The sequence below is a fragment of the Amblyomma mixtum genome, chromosome 7 (assembly GCF_055824585.1).
Source record: "Amblyomma mixtum isolate Tamu chromosome 7, ASM5582458v1, whole genome shotgun sequence".
In the NCBI taxonomy this organism is placed as follows: Eukaryota; Metazoa; Arthropoda; class Arachnida; order Ixodida; family Ixodidae; genus Amblyomma; species Amblyomma mixtum.
The window spans coordinates 147,634,826-147,650,715 of NC_143018.1; the positions used below are offsets into that span (position 1 = coordinate 147,634,826).

The 15,890-nt window shown below is 46.7% G+C and overlaps 1 protein-coding gene across 4 annotated transcripts in view; it reads right to left on the reverse strand.

Annotated features, from left to right (window-relative positions):
• LOC149337810 (uncharacterized) overlaps positions 1-15,890 on the reverse strand; it is a 309,160-nt gene that overhangs the window by 79,353 nt on the left and 213,917 nt on the right. For all 4 annotated transcript variants that reach the window (XM_089553537.1, XM_089553541.1, XM_089553539.1 and 1 more), the window contains one exon: positions 6,971-7,171. In XM_089553537.1, the coding sequence (XP_089409663.1) occupies positions 6,971-7,171 (201 nt within the window). The remainder of the gene's footprint in view (positions 1-6,970; positions 7,172-15,890) is intronic.

Below are 15,890 nucleotides of genomic sequence, written 5' to 3' on the forward strand. Positions count from 1 at the left end.
ATCGCCCAATATATTTGGTCGCAACCAGTTGCAAAATGTTGGATTATGTGATCCCCTGAGCTTTGACGGAATTTTTGGAATCGACCCATTTTTTATGTGATGGGCAGCATGGATTTAGGCGTGGTTTATCTACTCTCTCACAACTGATCACCATTTGCCATGATTCTTTTATTGCAGTTAATAACAAACAACAAATGGACGCTGTTTTTCTTGACTTTGCCAAAACCTTTGATAAGGTACCACACACTAAATTCATAGAAAAGCTTTACACTGCCAGAATTAATCTTAATATTATTGATCTTATTACAGCCTACTTAAAAGACAGATTTCAATATGTTCATGTTAACGATGAGTACTCTGATGCACTTCCGGTTTCATCTGATGTTTTGCAAGGATCAGTTCTGGGGCCTATCCTAATTTTAATTTATGTAAATGACATAATTAATGTGGTTGATTCTGAAGTTAGAGTTAAAATATTTGCAGATGACTGCGTTTTATACTCCTTAGTTAACTCCGCACCAGATCTAATTAAGCTTAATGGTAACCTGCAGAAGATCTCAAACTGGTGCAACCAATGGGGCATGTTTCTTAATGTTAATAAATGTTTGGTAATTAGAATTTGTAAAAATAAAACTCCATACTGTATAGCTTGTGTACCACTTCCAGAATCCTCATCTGTGAAATACCTTGCAGTTCAGATAACTAATCGCCTAAACTGGGATGCTCACATCGATATTACATGCGGGAAACCTCTGAAGACTCTGTGGTGTTTGAGGCGTAAACGCCGAAGGCTCCAAAACATGTGAAACTGGCAGCGTATAAGGCTTTGGTGCAGCCTCGTCTGGAATATGCCTGTTGTTTATGGGACATAATATAATCTCTTACTAATCATAAGACATAATCTCTTACTACTTCCAGCACCTCACCACCAATTGTGAACTGCTGTTCCCTTGCTAGACTGGTGAATGTTACTTTGGTTTTCCGCATGTTAATTTTTAGACCCACAGTTCTGCTCTGCCCCAGTCAAAAAAAACCATTGGAACCAAAAGGAACCCATTGGAAATCCAATTGGATGAGTTCAGTTTCCAATTAGAATGGATGTACCAATTGGATGGTCCAAACGGACTATCCAATTGGACCATTTGGGTTTCCAATTGGTTCCAATTGGATGGTCCAAATGGACTATCCATTTGGACCATTTGGGTTTCCAATTGGTGAGCCCAATTGGTCTTACCCATTGCATCCAATTGGTCCGCCGAACTGCACCCAATTTATCCAATGAATGTTTGCATGTTTGACGAAAAAGGTAGAACTAATCTGGTACTTAGAATAAGAGCTATCAGCAGCTTAGCCTAATAAATTGCACTCACCACCTACGCCACCACTGGAGCTGAAATTAAATTAAATATCTGCGCTCAGTGGCAAGCGCAACCGGCCCCAGCATGAGAGCCTCATGAACTGGGTATATATGTTGGAGCAGAAATGTGTTCTCTGGATGTACATATTGAGCTAATGTATGCTACTAGTGCCTGAATGTGCAGTGCTGCTTGTGTGTGATGCATGTGTGTCTGTTGGCTTTGATTTCCATAAAAGCATGTTAATTTCAATTTCGTAGAAAAATGTTGATTGGCACTAGACAGTGTGTCTCCTCGCAGTCCTCATAAATCAGTTTTCCTTTTGCATGTTACAATGTGCTAAGTTGTATAAATATTCATCCAGGATCCTAGAGCAAATTATTCAAACGTTTAGCTACCTTTCTCAATGAACGTAACATATTTTGTGAATATTTTCTGGGTCAAATAACTGCCTGGCCCAATGGGTCCAATTGGCTAGTCCAGTTGGATCCAATTGGTCGGGGGCTAAAAACACAACTGGAACCAATTGGCTCCAATTGGGAAATCCAATTGGAAGCAATGGGAATGTCCATTTAGTTCTAACTGGAATGTCCAATTGGTTCCAATGGTTTTTTTTTTTACTGGGGCCTGTCTTAACTAAATGATCATGCTTGGCAGTTCATCTCCTGAGGGACTTAGCAAGGCAATGTCATCAGTGCATCGCAGATTACTAAGGCAATCTGCATAAATTCTTATCCCCAACTGTTCCCAATTCAGGCCTCGGAATGCCCCCTGTAAACAGGCGGTGAATAGCATTGGCGAGATCGTGTCTCCTTGCCTGACACCTTGTCTTATTGGAATTTTATTGCTGACTTTATGGAGGACTATGATAGCTATGCAACCATTATAAATATCTTCCATTATTTTCACATAGCACTCTTCTACATCCTGATTCTGCAATGCCTGCATGACAGCTGAGGTTTTCACTGAGTCGAATGCTTTCTCGTAGTCAGTGAACGCTGTGTATAGGGGTTGGTTATATTCTGCGCATTTCTCTATCACCTGATTGACAGTGTGGATATGGTCTGCAAATAGGATTTTCACACATTTGGTCTTGCTTTATAGGATTAACGTCCCAATGTGACCGAGCCTCTAGCATTTCACATCCATCGAAATGCGACCGCCGCGTGAGAGATCGAACCTCGACTTTGTGTACTGAGCGATGTCAGTACACGATAAAGAGACCCAGGTGGTTGAAATAATCCGGAGCTCTCGACTACAGCGTCCCTCATAGCCTGAGTAGCTATAGGACGCTAATCCTATAAAGCCAAACCAAATATGCCATAATCCTATTTGCTCACCCATTCAAACCTATACACACTTTTAAGTAAGGAGGGGGGGGTTGAATATATTTATGCCTCTCTATTTTGGAAAAATTATAATTTTTGCAGTGGATCAGCTTCAGCCCACTTTTTTTTCGTCTCTCCACCAATAGTTCAAGTCCAATAGTATTTTTCGGGTCAGTGACGCCAGCTTCTCCTGAATACTGTTTAGATATGAACCTGGCTCCCCGTGAGGTATACATTCTACTTTCTCACTTAGTTGATGAGGGTCCCATACGACACTGGCGCATTCCAAGTGCAGCCCTACCAGCACCTGATAAGCTGCAAGTTTTAATTTGTGGGAAGCATTACGAAGTGTCCGGTCTACTAAGTTAAGAATTCCACTTCTTTTATTCATCATACGATTAATGTGTTGATTGAGTGTGAGATCTTTAGTAAGAGCCAAACCTAAGTACTGTATTTTAGAAGATTTTTCCCACTGAATTATTTCTAATTTCATACAAGCGAAGACTATTAATATTAACCTTTTCCCTCGAAGATGTGGAATGATAAGATTCCTTAGTGTTTGGCTATCAAGACTAGCACCATGCGGCTATGCTGTTAAAATCTTCATGCAGAATTTCCGTATCGTGGACACTTAAAATTGCGCTATAAACTACACAGCCATCAGAAAATAATCGGAGCAGATATATAGTTACGAAGCCACTGATAAATGTTAAGAACCGCAGTGATCCCCAAACCGATCCCTGTGCATTCATTCTTGTCTGGCGGTGGCTTCTGTGCCAACCACCTCCCGCAGCCTCCCTGTTTCCTTCCTCTCCCCTAAGAGGGGATTTTCCTCTCTCCATTTCGACACCTGCCATGGGTGCTGACGACAACTGCACTTTTACTTTTCGTCCAATCTCACCTGGAACAAGCACGTTTCTACTAAAGCTTATGGCATGCTGAATTTTGTAAGAAGAAATTTTAAAATGGCACCATTAAAATTAAAGAGCTTCTATATTTCACCTATATTCGGCCAATATTGGAGTATGCTTGTGTTGTTTGGCAACCCCGAATGTTAAGTTTAGCCGACATGCTTGAACGTATTCAGAACTTTGCCGCTCGGCAGGGTTGCCGTTGGTGGCTACTTTGCGCCAAATTGGCTACTTTTCGACCCCGTCTGGCGATGAAAATATCACGCTGGCTCCTTGGCTACTTTCTGGCTACTTTGAACTTCTATTTTGGCGCATTTACTAGCCATTTTTGTTTTTTGCAATTGCATATACAATAGCAAGCAAGAACAGAAAAGAACAATTATTTCCAAGCTTTGCTGTCCTCATCGCTGTCCTGGCCGCCTTGATTCGCGCGCGCGTCCTCGACGCATATATTCCTCCAACGAACTGGAGTCTGAAATACGCCAGCAGCAGAGAATTAGCGGTGCACTTGATCGCGCATCATGTTTGACTTTCCGGCACGCAGCGGCATCGTACAAGGACACTTGCGGCGAATGCCCTTTTCAACACCTGGCGCAAGGAGCACTGAAAATTTTGACCCTTCCAATTTCTAATGCTGATGCAGAGCGCGTGTTCTCTTGCGTGAACTTGACGAAAACAGAGATCCGTAACAAAATGTAGCTGGATTTGCTTATGGCAATTCTGCGAATCAAATTCGGGCTACGACTCCAAGAAAAAACAGCATCATCGTTTAACGTTCCTGCTGAGTTGTTGAATAGAATGTGCCAAAATTACTCCGGCAAGAACACTATCTACTCTAGATAAACTACGCGGACGGAACTTTTATTTATTTGCAACGTACCTGATACTTGAAGGCCGAGCAAGAGGCCCAAAATTCCGTGCTCTTTATTTACTCTGTGTTTTTGTGTTGATTCAAAACGATATTATTTATTGTTCATTAATAAAAGTGGCTTATAAGAATGGTTCTTTTCTACTTGGCTACAAATTTGGCGCCAAGATCAGGTGGTGTGGCTACTTTTGGCTACTTTTAGCTTCAGTTCTGGCTCTTTTTGAAAAATTCCCAACGGCAACCCTGCCGCTCGGTTTGTCTCCAGTAACAGCAGTGTTACTAACATTAAACTGACGCTGGGATGGGAGCTGTTGAGTGCCATGCTTAATCTATATTCCGCACGTTGCTATCAGATGTATGAGTGCGCAGTTGGTTTCTTTTTTTTGTGCTTCCTTTTCATGCCTTGTTGTTTTTTCATATTCATTAATTTTGTACTTGCTGTGTCATGCCTGTATTGCTTTTTCTTCATTTTTTCTTTCTTTTGTATCCTCTTCTGTTACGTATCCTCACCCCTCCCCCCTGCAATAATGCCTATGAGCGCTGCAGGTATTTCCAATAAATAAATAAATAAAACAACAACGGTTTCATGAAAGCTAATGCCCTAAAAAAGGATGTTTTGGTGCTATGTGGGGAGTAGCCCAGGTTTGACACTGGTACACACTGAAGGCAATCGCAGACTGGTCACTAGACACCTCCAATGCAGTTAACATTTTTTGAACCAGGCTCCTTGAAGCTCAAACCCTGGTTAATTAAAAAAAAATTTATGGTTGATTAGAGTGGCTGGGCCAAAGGCGAATAGGTGCATTGTGGCAGGCTCTGCTAACCAGCCGCCTGACATGATGGGAAGGTCGCTAGGTGCATGTGTGTATGCGTATGCATATGCATATATATATATATATATATATAAACGTAATTCGGTTGACACACGGTAGAAAAACAACAACTTTATTCTAACGTTTCGACCAGGGTCTGGCCTTCGTCAGAGTCATATATATATATATATATATATATATATATATATATACAGAGAGTCCCAGCTAACTTGGACCAAGATATAAAAAAATACCTAAGCGTTCTTCAGAACTGAAACTGCGTAGACGTTGTTAGAGTTTAAGTTACAGTGCCATTTTTTTTTTGCTCGTCCTACTCGAATAATTAGCCGGGATAAATTGATTAACTTTTTAAATATAGCTTGAAATGCTCAGGCGTCAATAGGAAACTTGTGGAACTCCACAAATATTGTCCAACCCAGGCACTTCCAGTGAGTTAGACTTAGCATAGCCGTTTTTATTCAGGAAAAACGAAAGCCCGCACAGTTTGAAAAATACCACTTGACAGCGCGCTTCGAATGCACCACAATTACAGTGCCCACATCCGTGCTTTGTAATAACATCACCCGCTTCGCTCCTTTCGTGCAGCCCAAGACAGGGCTCTGCGTTGCGCTTGGTTCCAAGATAAGCGCCAGTGGTTTCGGGCGGCAGTTTTGCTCTCACACTAGCAAAATGCATGCGGAGGAACAATGACAACCTCCTGAGTTCGAATTTGGGAGCAAGACCAAAAAGCAAAGACGCACTATAACAAGCTTGATAGCGTCGTGTGAATTACACTGGTTTTCACGAAAAAATTTAAAATGGACACAGAAGGTTGCTTTAATTTCCTGACCATTCCTTCTCGGCAGGGAATTTGTAATTTCATTGTACTTATGTGCGTTTTTCATGTCGTACAAGAGTTCACACAGATGGCTCTTTTCACAGATAACTATTGCAGAGATTCACTCGCTGTGATATCTGTCTAAAGAATGTGTTCAAACAAGTCGCCCTCTGCCATAATGCAGTACTGGCATCTTTTCAGCCCGTCCGATGTAGCTTTCTTGATGACGCAAGACGGTATCTCGCTACAGGCCTCAGCAATCTGCCTTTAGCGCTTCCGGTGTAGCTTTAGGTTTGTGGCACACGCGATCTTTCGTGTATCCCCACAAAAAGAAGTCAAGAAATGTCAAGTCCGGTGACCTTGCAGGCCAGGACACTGGTCCATGCCGCATGCGCACGCACACGCACACATTGTTACAGGAATGTTACGGGGAAGTCTGTACTGACAGCTGCGCTGCGATGGCCAGCACTCAGCTCAGAGACTCCAAGGGCCCAGCTTCACACTGTCAGCGCAGTCGTTGTCCAGCGCACCGCCACTTCGTCGTTCACGGTTCATTCATGAGTCGAGTCGACTGATACGGCAACCAGTTCACTAGTAACACTATATATACACCCAGCAACCTGGCCACAGTGTCAGGCGGCTGATTAGCATGCTGCCACAAAAACCGGCTTCAGACAAACAACGGCTAAATGCGGGGAAAGGCCACTATAAGTACCAGCCCACTAAAGATATTCCATTGTCCTCTAAATACAAGTTATCAGATTTGGACCGCATGTTAAGAACATAGTTGTTTTTAAACACCGTAAATGACTACACACTGCCACAGAGTATGAATGCCCACATTGGAGCAGGTACTACCTGCGCAAAGCAGCGCATGTTGCGGGTGCATAGCCGTGCCAGACGAAGCTGCGAGGCACACAGCGCCGCAGACAGCGCCCTCTGCTCCTCGGGGTCTCCGCCTTGCGCACCCAGCCGCTGCAGCTGGAGCCCCAGGGCGTCGAAGCGCTGCTGCTCCTCAGCCATGGCCGACTGGAGGCCGGACACCAGGTCCAGAAGCTCCTGAGGGATCAAGATGGCCATCACTCAAACTCCGAGGAACAATACTTTGCCGATCTTGCTTCGAATCTCCAGCTGGAGTGGTAGTTCAATGGCTAGCGCACCGTGCTGCACAGTACGAGATTACAGGCCCTACACAGGCCACAACGGCCAGTGCGCTCACCAGTGCACTCACAATGTAGGACACATTAGTTAGGACTGCATCATCAAATTAACCCAGAGACTCCTTTAAGGAGTCCATGACAGCCCAGACTTTGCTCTGGAATGTAGCAACCATCATTCTGTTCATTATTTTTTATTTGTGATCAATATAACGGTAACCACTAATGATTGGCTAGCCTGACATGAAATAGTACGGGCGCACTCCCTTATCGGAAATGTTAACACAAAACACATCGAGGTGGCTACAGGTTTCTGCAACTTTTTAATCCACATCACCTGTGCTAAGCCCACTCAAACACCTTGTCACATCTTTCTCCACACAACTCGTACACATAACAGTAAACCTCCCAGTATTTAAATGCCAAATTTCAGTTATGAGTACATTTAAATGGGTCCTGCCATATCCAATGAGATATAGAATTTGTCGCATTTGCTACATGCACTGGTAAAGGTGGCCGCTACCAAGGGCAGTTTAGCCTGTGGTACGAACTGCAAAATTGTGAATTTTCACACCTTATGGAAGTACATAAATTGCTGACATATCCAAGGTCTTTTCCCAATATATTTATCAAACCAAGATCAACGTGCCGGCTGCGAGGACGCGACTAACCCCAGCACAGTGCCGGGAAAAGCTAAGAACATTTTGGAGCGCACTTTGTAGCAGGTATAGCTTCCTTGTGTTAAAAAGAAAAGGTGACCACGCGCTGTACTTGAATGGTGCAGGGTTGCAAGCAGCCGTCTTGACCAGCTCTGCGTATTTTTTGAAATGTGCCCAAATTCACTTATTCTGTAGCATTAAAGTAAGCAAAATTTTGTATTTTAACACTTGTGCAAATTTTTATGCATAAATCTGCAGAGAATGTTGAGAAACACCCATTTCAGTAATATCATTTGAGCGTAGTTTCTTTTATGAAACAAGAAATCTCACAAGATTTAAATACAGACACGTGACCACGTTGCTACATCGAGAGTTAGTACTCCAGAATGTGCTCCGATTGAACCCACTCGATTAGGGAACACCAGAATGGATAAAACGTCAGTGTCAGAATGAGCGCGGCCGATTTGCTTCATTCAAGTAATGATGCCCCGCATGATCGCAACCCCGCCATTGTCCGGCGTAGCACAGCTCAGTGTCTGTACGCACCGCCACAGGTTAATAGGAGGCTATGACATCTGAGCCCCGTTGCAGTCCAACACATCTCGTGACAAAGCGTTTAATCGTGCATGCGCAGTCCTCGTCTCGCTGTCTGCCTCCGCTGATGGGTTTGCTTCAAGTGTGCCACCAAGAGACTCGGTTCGCAGTTCCTCGCACTGTAAATTTAAGCTCGTGTGGTGGAAGACGTCTGGCAACGAGACAACTTGATATCACGCGTGCAAAATGTGGTCACCAGCGGAGACCCCATCACTGAAAGTGGCTCTACGAACCAACTCTCTGCGCTCAAGGTCCCAATTAACTATTGCCCCAACAATTCGGAAGCTCAGATGTTGACTGTGCTGTACCAGCTGCAGAGTGCGTCCGAAACTTATCGCATGGTCTTGCACTGACCTGATGTGACATATTGCAGTGCCACGCCAAAACCATATAAGTCTACCGGGTCTTGAATATTTGGGGGCCAGGTTTTAAAAAATTCCTATGTAAAATCTACTACCCCATTCGAGCTGAAGTAATGCTCACAAAGCAGTGAAATATGGTCTACGTTATCTGAGAAGTGATTCAACATCGGTACTAGCCTAGATTTTCCGAAATGGATGGAAAACTGCTCTCGGTGGCGTGCACAAATTTCGCAGAAGCGAGTCGAGAAGCTGCGTTGACATGGTGCGCCATCTGTCGAGCGGCGAGGCAACCGCCATCTCCGGCAAGTGCGCCAACGGCCTTGCTCGGAACGAGTAGATCGAGTTCCCGTGGCAAAAAGACGAATTCAGATTCCTCTTCACTGCAGCTTTAATGCCTCATACTGTCGTTAGCAGCCGTGTGGACAGATGTGTCCGCGTTTCGGTGGCACTACTTAAAAAAAGACTGTCGAGGCTGAGAATCGAGCCAGGGCCTTTGAAGTCATTAACTACTCGTTTAGCATTTAATCTAGTTGCTAAACACTCATGACTAGTTAGTCATGATTGGTTAATGACTATATTATAACTAGTGATGACTGGTTAGTCACGAGAGGTTAGTGATTAGTTAGTCATTAATCACTCATGACTAGTTAGTCATGAATGGTTGGTCATGACTAACCAGTCACGACTAATCAGTGATTAGTCATGGTTAGTCATGACTAACCATGACTAATGACTGATTAGTCGTGACTGGTTAGTCATTAAGAAGTCATGACTAGTTATTACCAGTCATGACTAGTTATGAATGGTTAGTCATGACTAATCATGACTGGTTTGTCATGGCTGGTTTGTCATGACTAGCTAGTTATTAAAAAGACATGACTAGTTCGTCATTAACCAATCATGACTAGTTAGTCATGATCTAATTAGTTATGACTAGTCATTATCAAATTGGTCATGACTAGCTAGTCACTAACCAGTCATCAATTAACTAGTTATGACTAGTTGATCATTAACCAATCATGACTAGTAAGTCACGGGTCATGACTAATTAGTCATGATTGGTTAGTCATGACTAGTTAGTAATTAACCAGTCATGACTAGTCATGCCTGGTTAGCCATTAGTAATGGTGGGTCATGACCGGTTAGTCATTAACCAGTCATGACTAGTTCGTCATTAACCAATCATGACTAGTTAGTCATGAACTAATTAGTCATGCCTAGCTACTCATTGCCCAGTCATAAATTAACTAGTCATGACTAGCTAGTCATTAACCAATCATGACTAGTTAGTCCATAACCAATCATGGCTCATGGGTCATCACTAATTAGTCACGACCCAATTAGCCATGCCTAGCCAAACCAAGTCGCCCCATAGCCGCCTCGTGTGTGCCAATAGGGACCCTAGTGCCATCGGCCGTGCGGCCAAAGTTCCGTGGAAAGGCTTTCGCCTCGGGCACTATAGATCGTCAAAGTGGCCCCCGAATTTTTAAGGCGAAAGCCTTTAAAGGGGCTGCGAAACACTGCCTGGGGGAATACCGGCTATACTTCAGGTGGGTTCTTTATGTCACACAGATGCTGACTTAAAAAGAATTACAGGAATCGATGCACAGGAACGGGAGTTATTCAGTGAAGAAATTTCAAAATACAAGCAAACAAAACGCTGCCCTCAACTCGATTTTGGCGGGGCTTCCCACTCCTATTTCGCTCTCCCAATGACGGCACCTGGCGCAACCAATCAAAACAGCCAGCCAGAGCACGTCGCGGAAGTTTGTACTCCATGGTTGCCTGCTCTCTGTGAGACTGGCAGCGTTGTTTCCATGCCAGAGCGCCCCTGGTGGTGTATTTTTATTTTACTTGCTTTGCAGGGCTTTTATCTAAGACAAACAAATTGTTTTTGTTGATCTAATATAAAACGCAGACAGGTGACAAAATGTGTCTCTATTTATTCACACAATTTGCAGTATATTTACAGTTTGTCCGGTCATCAAGCTCGCGCCAGGTGATGTCATATCCGCTGCTAAAAACCCGCCACTGTGTGGCGACACCATCAGAGCCATGAAGTTGTTTTTTGGAGGACATTAAAATATTAAAAAACGGAATGTACGCGGTATTACCGACGCTAATAGCACCATTATAACTCACTGTATGCAATCAACAGGCAAAACAGTTAACTAAGATTGTGTTTCTGGGCACCTTTAATGCCTCATACTGTCGTTAGCAGACGCGTCGCAGAAATCACGCGGTGAGCGGCGAGCAACGCACATCAAAGGCGCGTTCACGACGAAGCTTGCGGCTTGCTGCCCGTTCGTTCGGCATTGGGTTAGTCGAGAACGATGTGCCGACGAACTACGAGTCCCGCGCATTTCGGCAAGGCGCCTGGCAGCGCTTCTACGTGGTCTGCCGCTCCGCGCGTCTGTTTCACCGTACGTAGTACCAGCAGCATCCGCTTCACGCGACGTCGAAGGCGTTGGCCGTGAGCGAAAAATCCCGGAAGGATTAATAAATAAAAAATGTGGTGCGGCCACCCTGAGGGGTATTATTCAGTATCTGCTGTGTTAGACAAGGAATGCCTCCGAAAGGAAATGTTACACAACGTGACTGAGTCATTGCGCCTATATGCTTCACATATTTATGGTACAAGACACAAAGGGAAGCCACTCTCACTCAGGTTTTCACCGGAACAGCGCGCACTAAGACACGGACAAGAAGGGAGACACGACACACACGAGCGCTGACTTTCAACTGGTGTTTATTGTTTGGAACGAGGCATATATACACAGTTCCAACAACACAAGGAAAACAACCATCCATTCATAGATTCATAGTCAATTCATGCATGTCACACTGAACAAGGACGATAACAACATTATCATTTTCCCTTCACTAAAAATGCCAATTCTTTTGAACTGATCGATAAAGAGGGGCTACTGACGCATGCGTCTTTAGACCATGCGTCAGTAGCCCCTATGAATGGATGGTTGTTTTCCTTGTGTTGTTGGAACTGTGTATATATGCCTCGTTCCAAACAATAAACACCAGTTGAAAGTCAGCGCTAGTGTGTGTCGTGTCTCCCTTCTTGTCCGTGTCTTAGTGCGCGCTGTTCCGGTGAAAATGAGTTACCAACTTGCCCAAGCATCTGTTTTAACGAATCTCACTCAGGGCTTCACGAGTTAAAGCAGTGCTAACAATTCGATTAAAGCTGTATGTAAGCATGCATGCGAAATGGGGATACTATAAAACCCAGTATTTCACATCAATCTGGCACAAAATACTTTAGAATTACCAAAAGCACATTGCAGAAGCGCCGATTAGCTTTCTTCCTAGACACGAGATTTTCTTCAGGTTTGTTGTCCAACTGGATGCCATTTCTGCACTGCTTAGCGCAGATAGGTTTCGGTAGGAAAATCTACGCGCTGGCACATGTCGTTTTGTCTGAAAAAAACAAAAAAATGGCTGTGGTTTGGCTAAGCCTGGATAAGCGAAAAGCTCTCACTGCTTTTCAGCCAACTCCCAAGCTACCACTTCTGCATCGGTGTTTCTGCGCCGTGCTTCTCCTTCTCCTTCCATGGCGAGTGTCTGCGCCTGTTCTATGGGCAAGCGCGCCTTATATACCCCGCCTTTCCAATGCGCACTGCGCACGGCTGCGGCGAAAGGTCAAACGGTGGCGAGGATGGCCGCCTCTTTTATGGCCGCCGCTCACGCGTTCTCGCAACGCCTTGCGAAAGAACCTTCTCCTCCTGGGACGGCGGCGGCGACCGCGCGGCAGCGGCGACGCTCAGACGACGGAGTCAGCGCGGCCACCTGCGCTCCGCGTGGCGTCGCTCGGTTTCGCGCATGCGCAGCTGTGGCTAAAATTGATCACGGCGCACGCCAGACCCGGTGTCGACGAGCCTAGTGAAGCTTTTCGCTTCAAAAAGTATGCCGTGTTGCAAAAAACGTGCGGCTGAACCGGGTCCCGAACCAGTTCGGAACGGTCCTTTGAACCTTGCGGTTCGGGTTCAGTTCCAAGATGGGATGGCGAAAAAAATTGTGTTCGGTTCCGGTTTCTGGTTCAGGTCCGGTTCCTGTTCGACACCCTGCTCAGCAGACAGAACAGCTAGCGAGGCCTTTTCCTGCGTACCTCCGCAGCAGGAACGGCAACCCGTCACGCAGCAAGTATTCGGCATCGCAGGCTTGCGCGTCACGTGCACTCTACTTATTTTGCGAATGAAGGCAAACTCAGGAGAGAAAATAGTTGCTGCAACACTGCCAGCGTCCCATTCCGCCCGTAGACTCGCGGCCGTAGAGACGCTCACTTGCTCGCGTCGTTGCCCCCACAGGGCTCTTAGCGCCGCCTCGTGGATGGTGCGTCAACATATGAAGCTCTCCCATAATGTTACGGAGAAATTTTATATGCTTGCGCGTAGACGGTTAATAATAATAAAAAAACTTGAGGGGACACTTAGGTTCCGTTTTAATGGTATGACGCGATACCGTCAGAGGGCTCCTTCCGACAGCAGGGGTGCTCTCTCTGCATCACTTCGCTGCACACGCTGTTTTCTTTCACCATCGTATAATGCCCTACCTTCTTCTCTGCCGGCTAGGTTCTTCCGGCATATGCCCATATCATCATCATCATAAGCCTGACTGCGGCCTGGTATTCATGTAAGGGATTTTTCCAAAATGTGCCGTGGTTAACAGTGTTGACTAACAAACACAATGGCCAGTTGGTCTGCGAGATTATTGAGGCCGCCGAGATAGCTAAACGAAGGGACCAATGCGCAAGCAAGCCGTCCATATTGTTAACAAAGAAGCAACTTCAGCTGTTGTGCGTGCAGAAATCTATCTCTGAGGCTGCAGGACGACGTGTGCACCATGGTGTAAAATGACGTGTCTGTGACACGTGTGCTGTCCGTGCGAATAAAAGAAGTTAAACGTTGTTGAAAGCAGTGCTCGCTGTGTGTGCTCTCTTCTCGTGTCCCGTCTGCGCCGTTAACATCAGGAGGGCATGCACCTCTCCCATGTTTCTCCGATTAATCTTGTCCTTCTCCAGCTCCGGCCACCGTATCTCCCGCATGGTCCTCGCCGTCGCTGACAAATCAGGCCTATTACCCGCATCACGCCCCGTCGCCACAGACTCATCTGAAATTGCAGAGGAAGCGGCCACTGCGCTCGCTCTCATCTCAACCTCTGACACAAAAATTCTCTCAGACTCAAAATCCGCCCAATCCGATGTCGCCAAAGGCCTGATATCCCGCACCGTGGCTCGGCTTTTACGCTTCAGGCACCCCACCCGCTCCGTAACTCTTATCTGGACCCACGCACACCCAGGACTCCCGGGTAACGAGGAGGTCCACTCCCTCGCTGGGGGTCTCACTTTCCGGACCGGAGCTGGACCCCCTCCGCCATCCCAGGAGCGGCCGCTTACCTTCAGTGATATCCTTATACCCATCAGCAAGATACCCGGCGCGTTTACGCATCGCCGGCTCCCTCCCTAACACCAAACCAGGCCTCCCACCTGGAAGGTTCTCTCAGATCATGAATGGCAGTTTACCAATGTCCCTCAGGAGAAAAGTATATACAACAGCTGTATCTTACCGATACTCACCTATGGGGCAGAAACGTGGAGGCTAACAAAGAGGGTTTAGGGCAATGCAGCGAGCTATGGAAAGAAAAATGATAGGTGCAACGTTAAGAGATCGAAAGAGGGCGGAGTGAGTGAGAGAACAAATGCGGGTTAATGACATCCTAATCGAAATCAAGAGGAAGAAATGGGCTTGGGCAGGGCATGTAATGCGAAGGCAAGATAACCTCTGGTCCTTAAGGATAACGGAGTGGATTCCAAGAGAAGGCAAGCGTAGCAGGGGCGGTAGAAAGTTAGGTGGGCGGATGAGATTAAGAAATTTGGGCGAAATAAGGTGGCCACAACTAGCAACGGACAGGGTTAATTGGAGAAACATGGGAGAGGCCGCTGCCCTACAGTGGGCGTAGCCAGGCTGCTGCTGATGATGACGATCTCGTCTAAGGAAACCGGCACCCATTTACTATAGTCGGATACAACTTAGCGGCTTTTCCCCGCCGCTTTTCCCCGCTTTTCCCCTCCAGCCAATGGCGTCGGTCGATTCTCATGGCCCTACTAGTGTCACGAAGCAGGGAGTGATAGTCCCCTCCATCCATCCATAGTCGGGGATAGACCTCTCTCTCCACTGTTGTGTGAAGGACTGTGCACGGGAGGCCTAGGCACGGCCCAAAAGAACTCACTCCACCGACTAGCACCAGAGCCACTGTGTCTGGCTTCAAAATGATCGCCCTGCCCCGTCTGCGAAGGCGGTTGTGTGGAATGCGGCGGGCGCAACAGAAAGACGTGCAAAGTAGCCAGAGGGCTAAAGAGGAGAAGCCGTGCGGGGAGCCCAGCGCAACCACAGACATCCCTGCGGCCTGTTATGCGGTGCGCCCCCAACTCCCCCCCCCCCCCCCCCCCCCGCCTCCCCTTTGGCGCAGAGACAGGCACGTTTGTGCGTTTGTGTGTGCGCGCATGCGCGCCTGCAGACGGCCTTACTAGCAGCGGCCCCGACAGACCGCGTAACGGCTTGAGGTGGCGGGGGAGGCCGGCGGCTAGCACCAGGAGGGCTCCCAGCTGAGGAGGCGAGACGCTGGTTTGGAGGAACCGCTGCCCCTCGAGGGACACCTGATCCCCTTCGACACATCCCCAACGGGGCCGCCGGCCTTGGCGTTCTAACGGCCGCGGCTTCGTGGAAAATCGGCGGGCGCCCTTGGTCGGATGCATGAGCAGCGACGGCGAAAAACCGTTGGGCGAGGAGGACACCGAGAGAAAAAAAGAGAATCCTCGGAGAGACGCGTTGGAGACAGAGGAGACAAAAAAAAAGAACGAGCTGAGACGGCTGAGGTGAACGGAGGCAGATCGCCCTGGTCTGGAGTCGGCGAAGACGGACCTCAGGGGTCCGTAGCAAACTGACCACCAGCCGAGACTCCCAAGAAGCCTGAGGCCTCGACCCGTCATAGTACC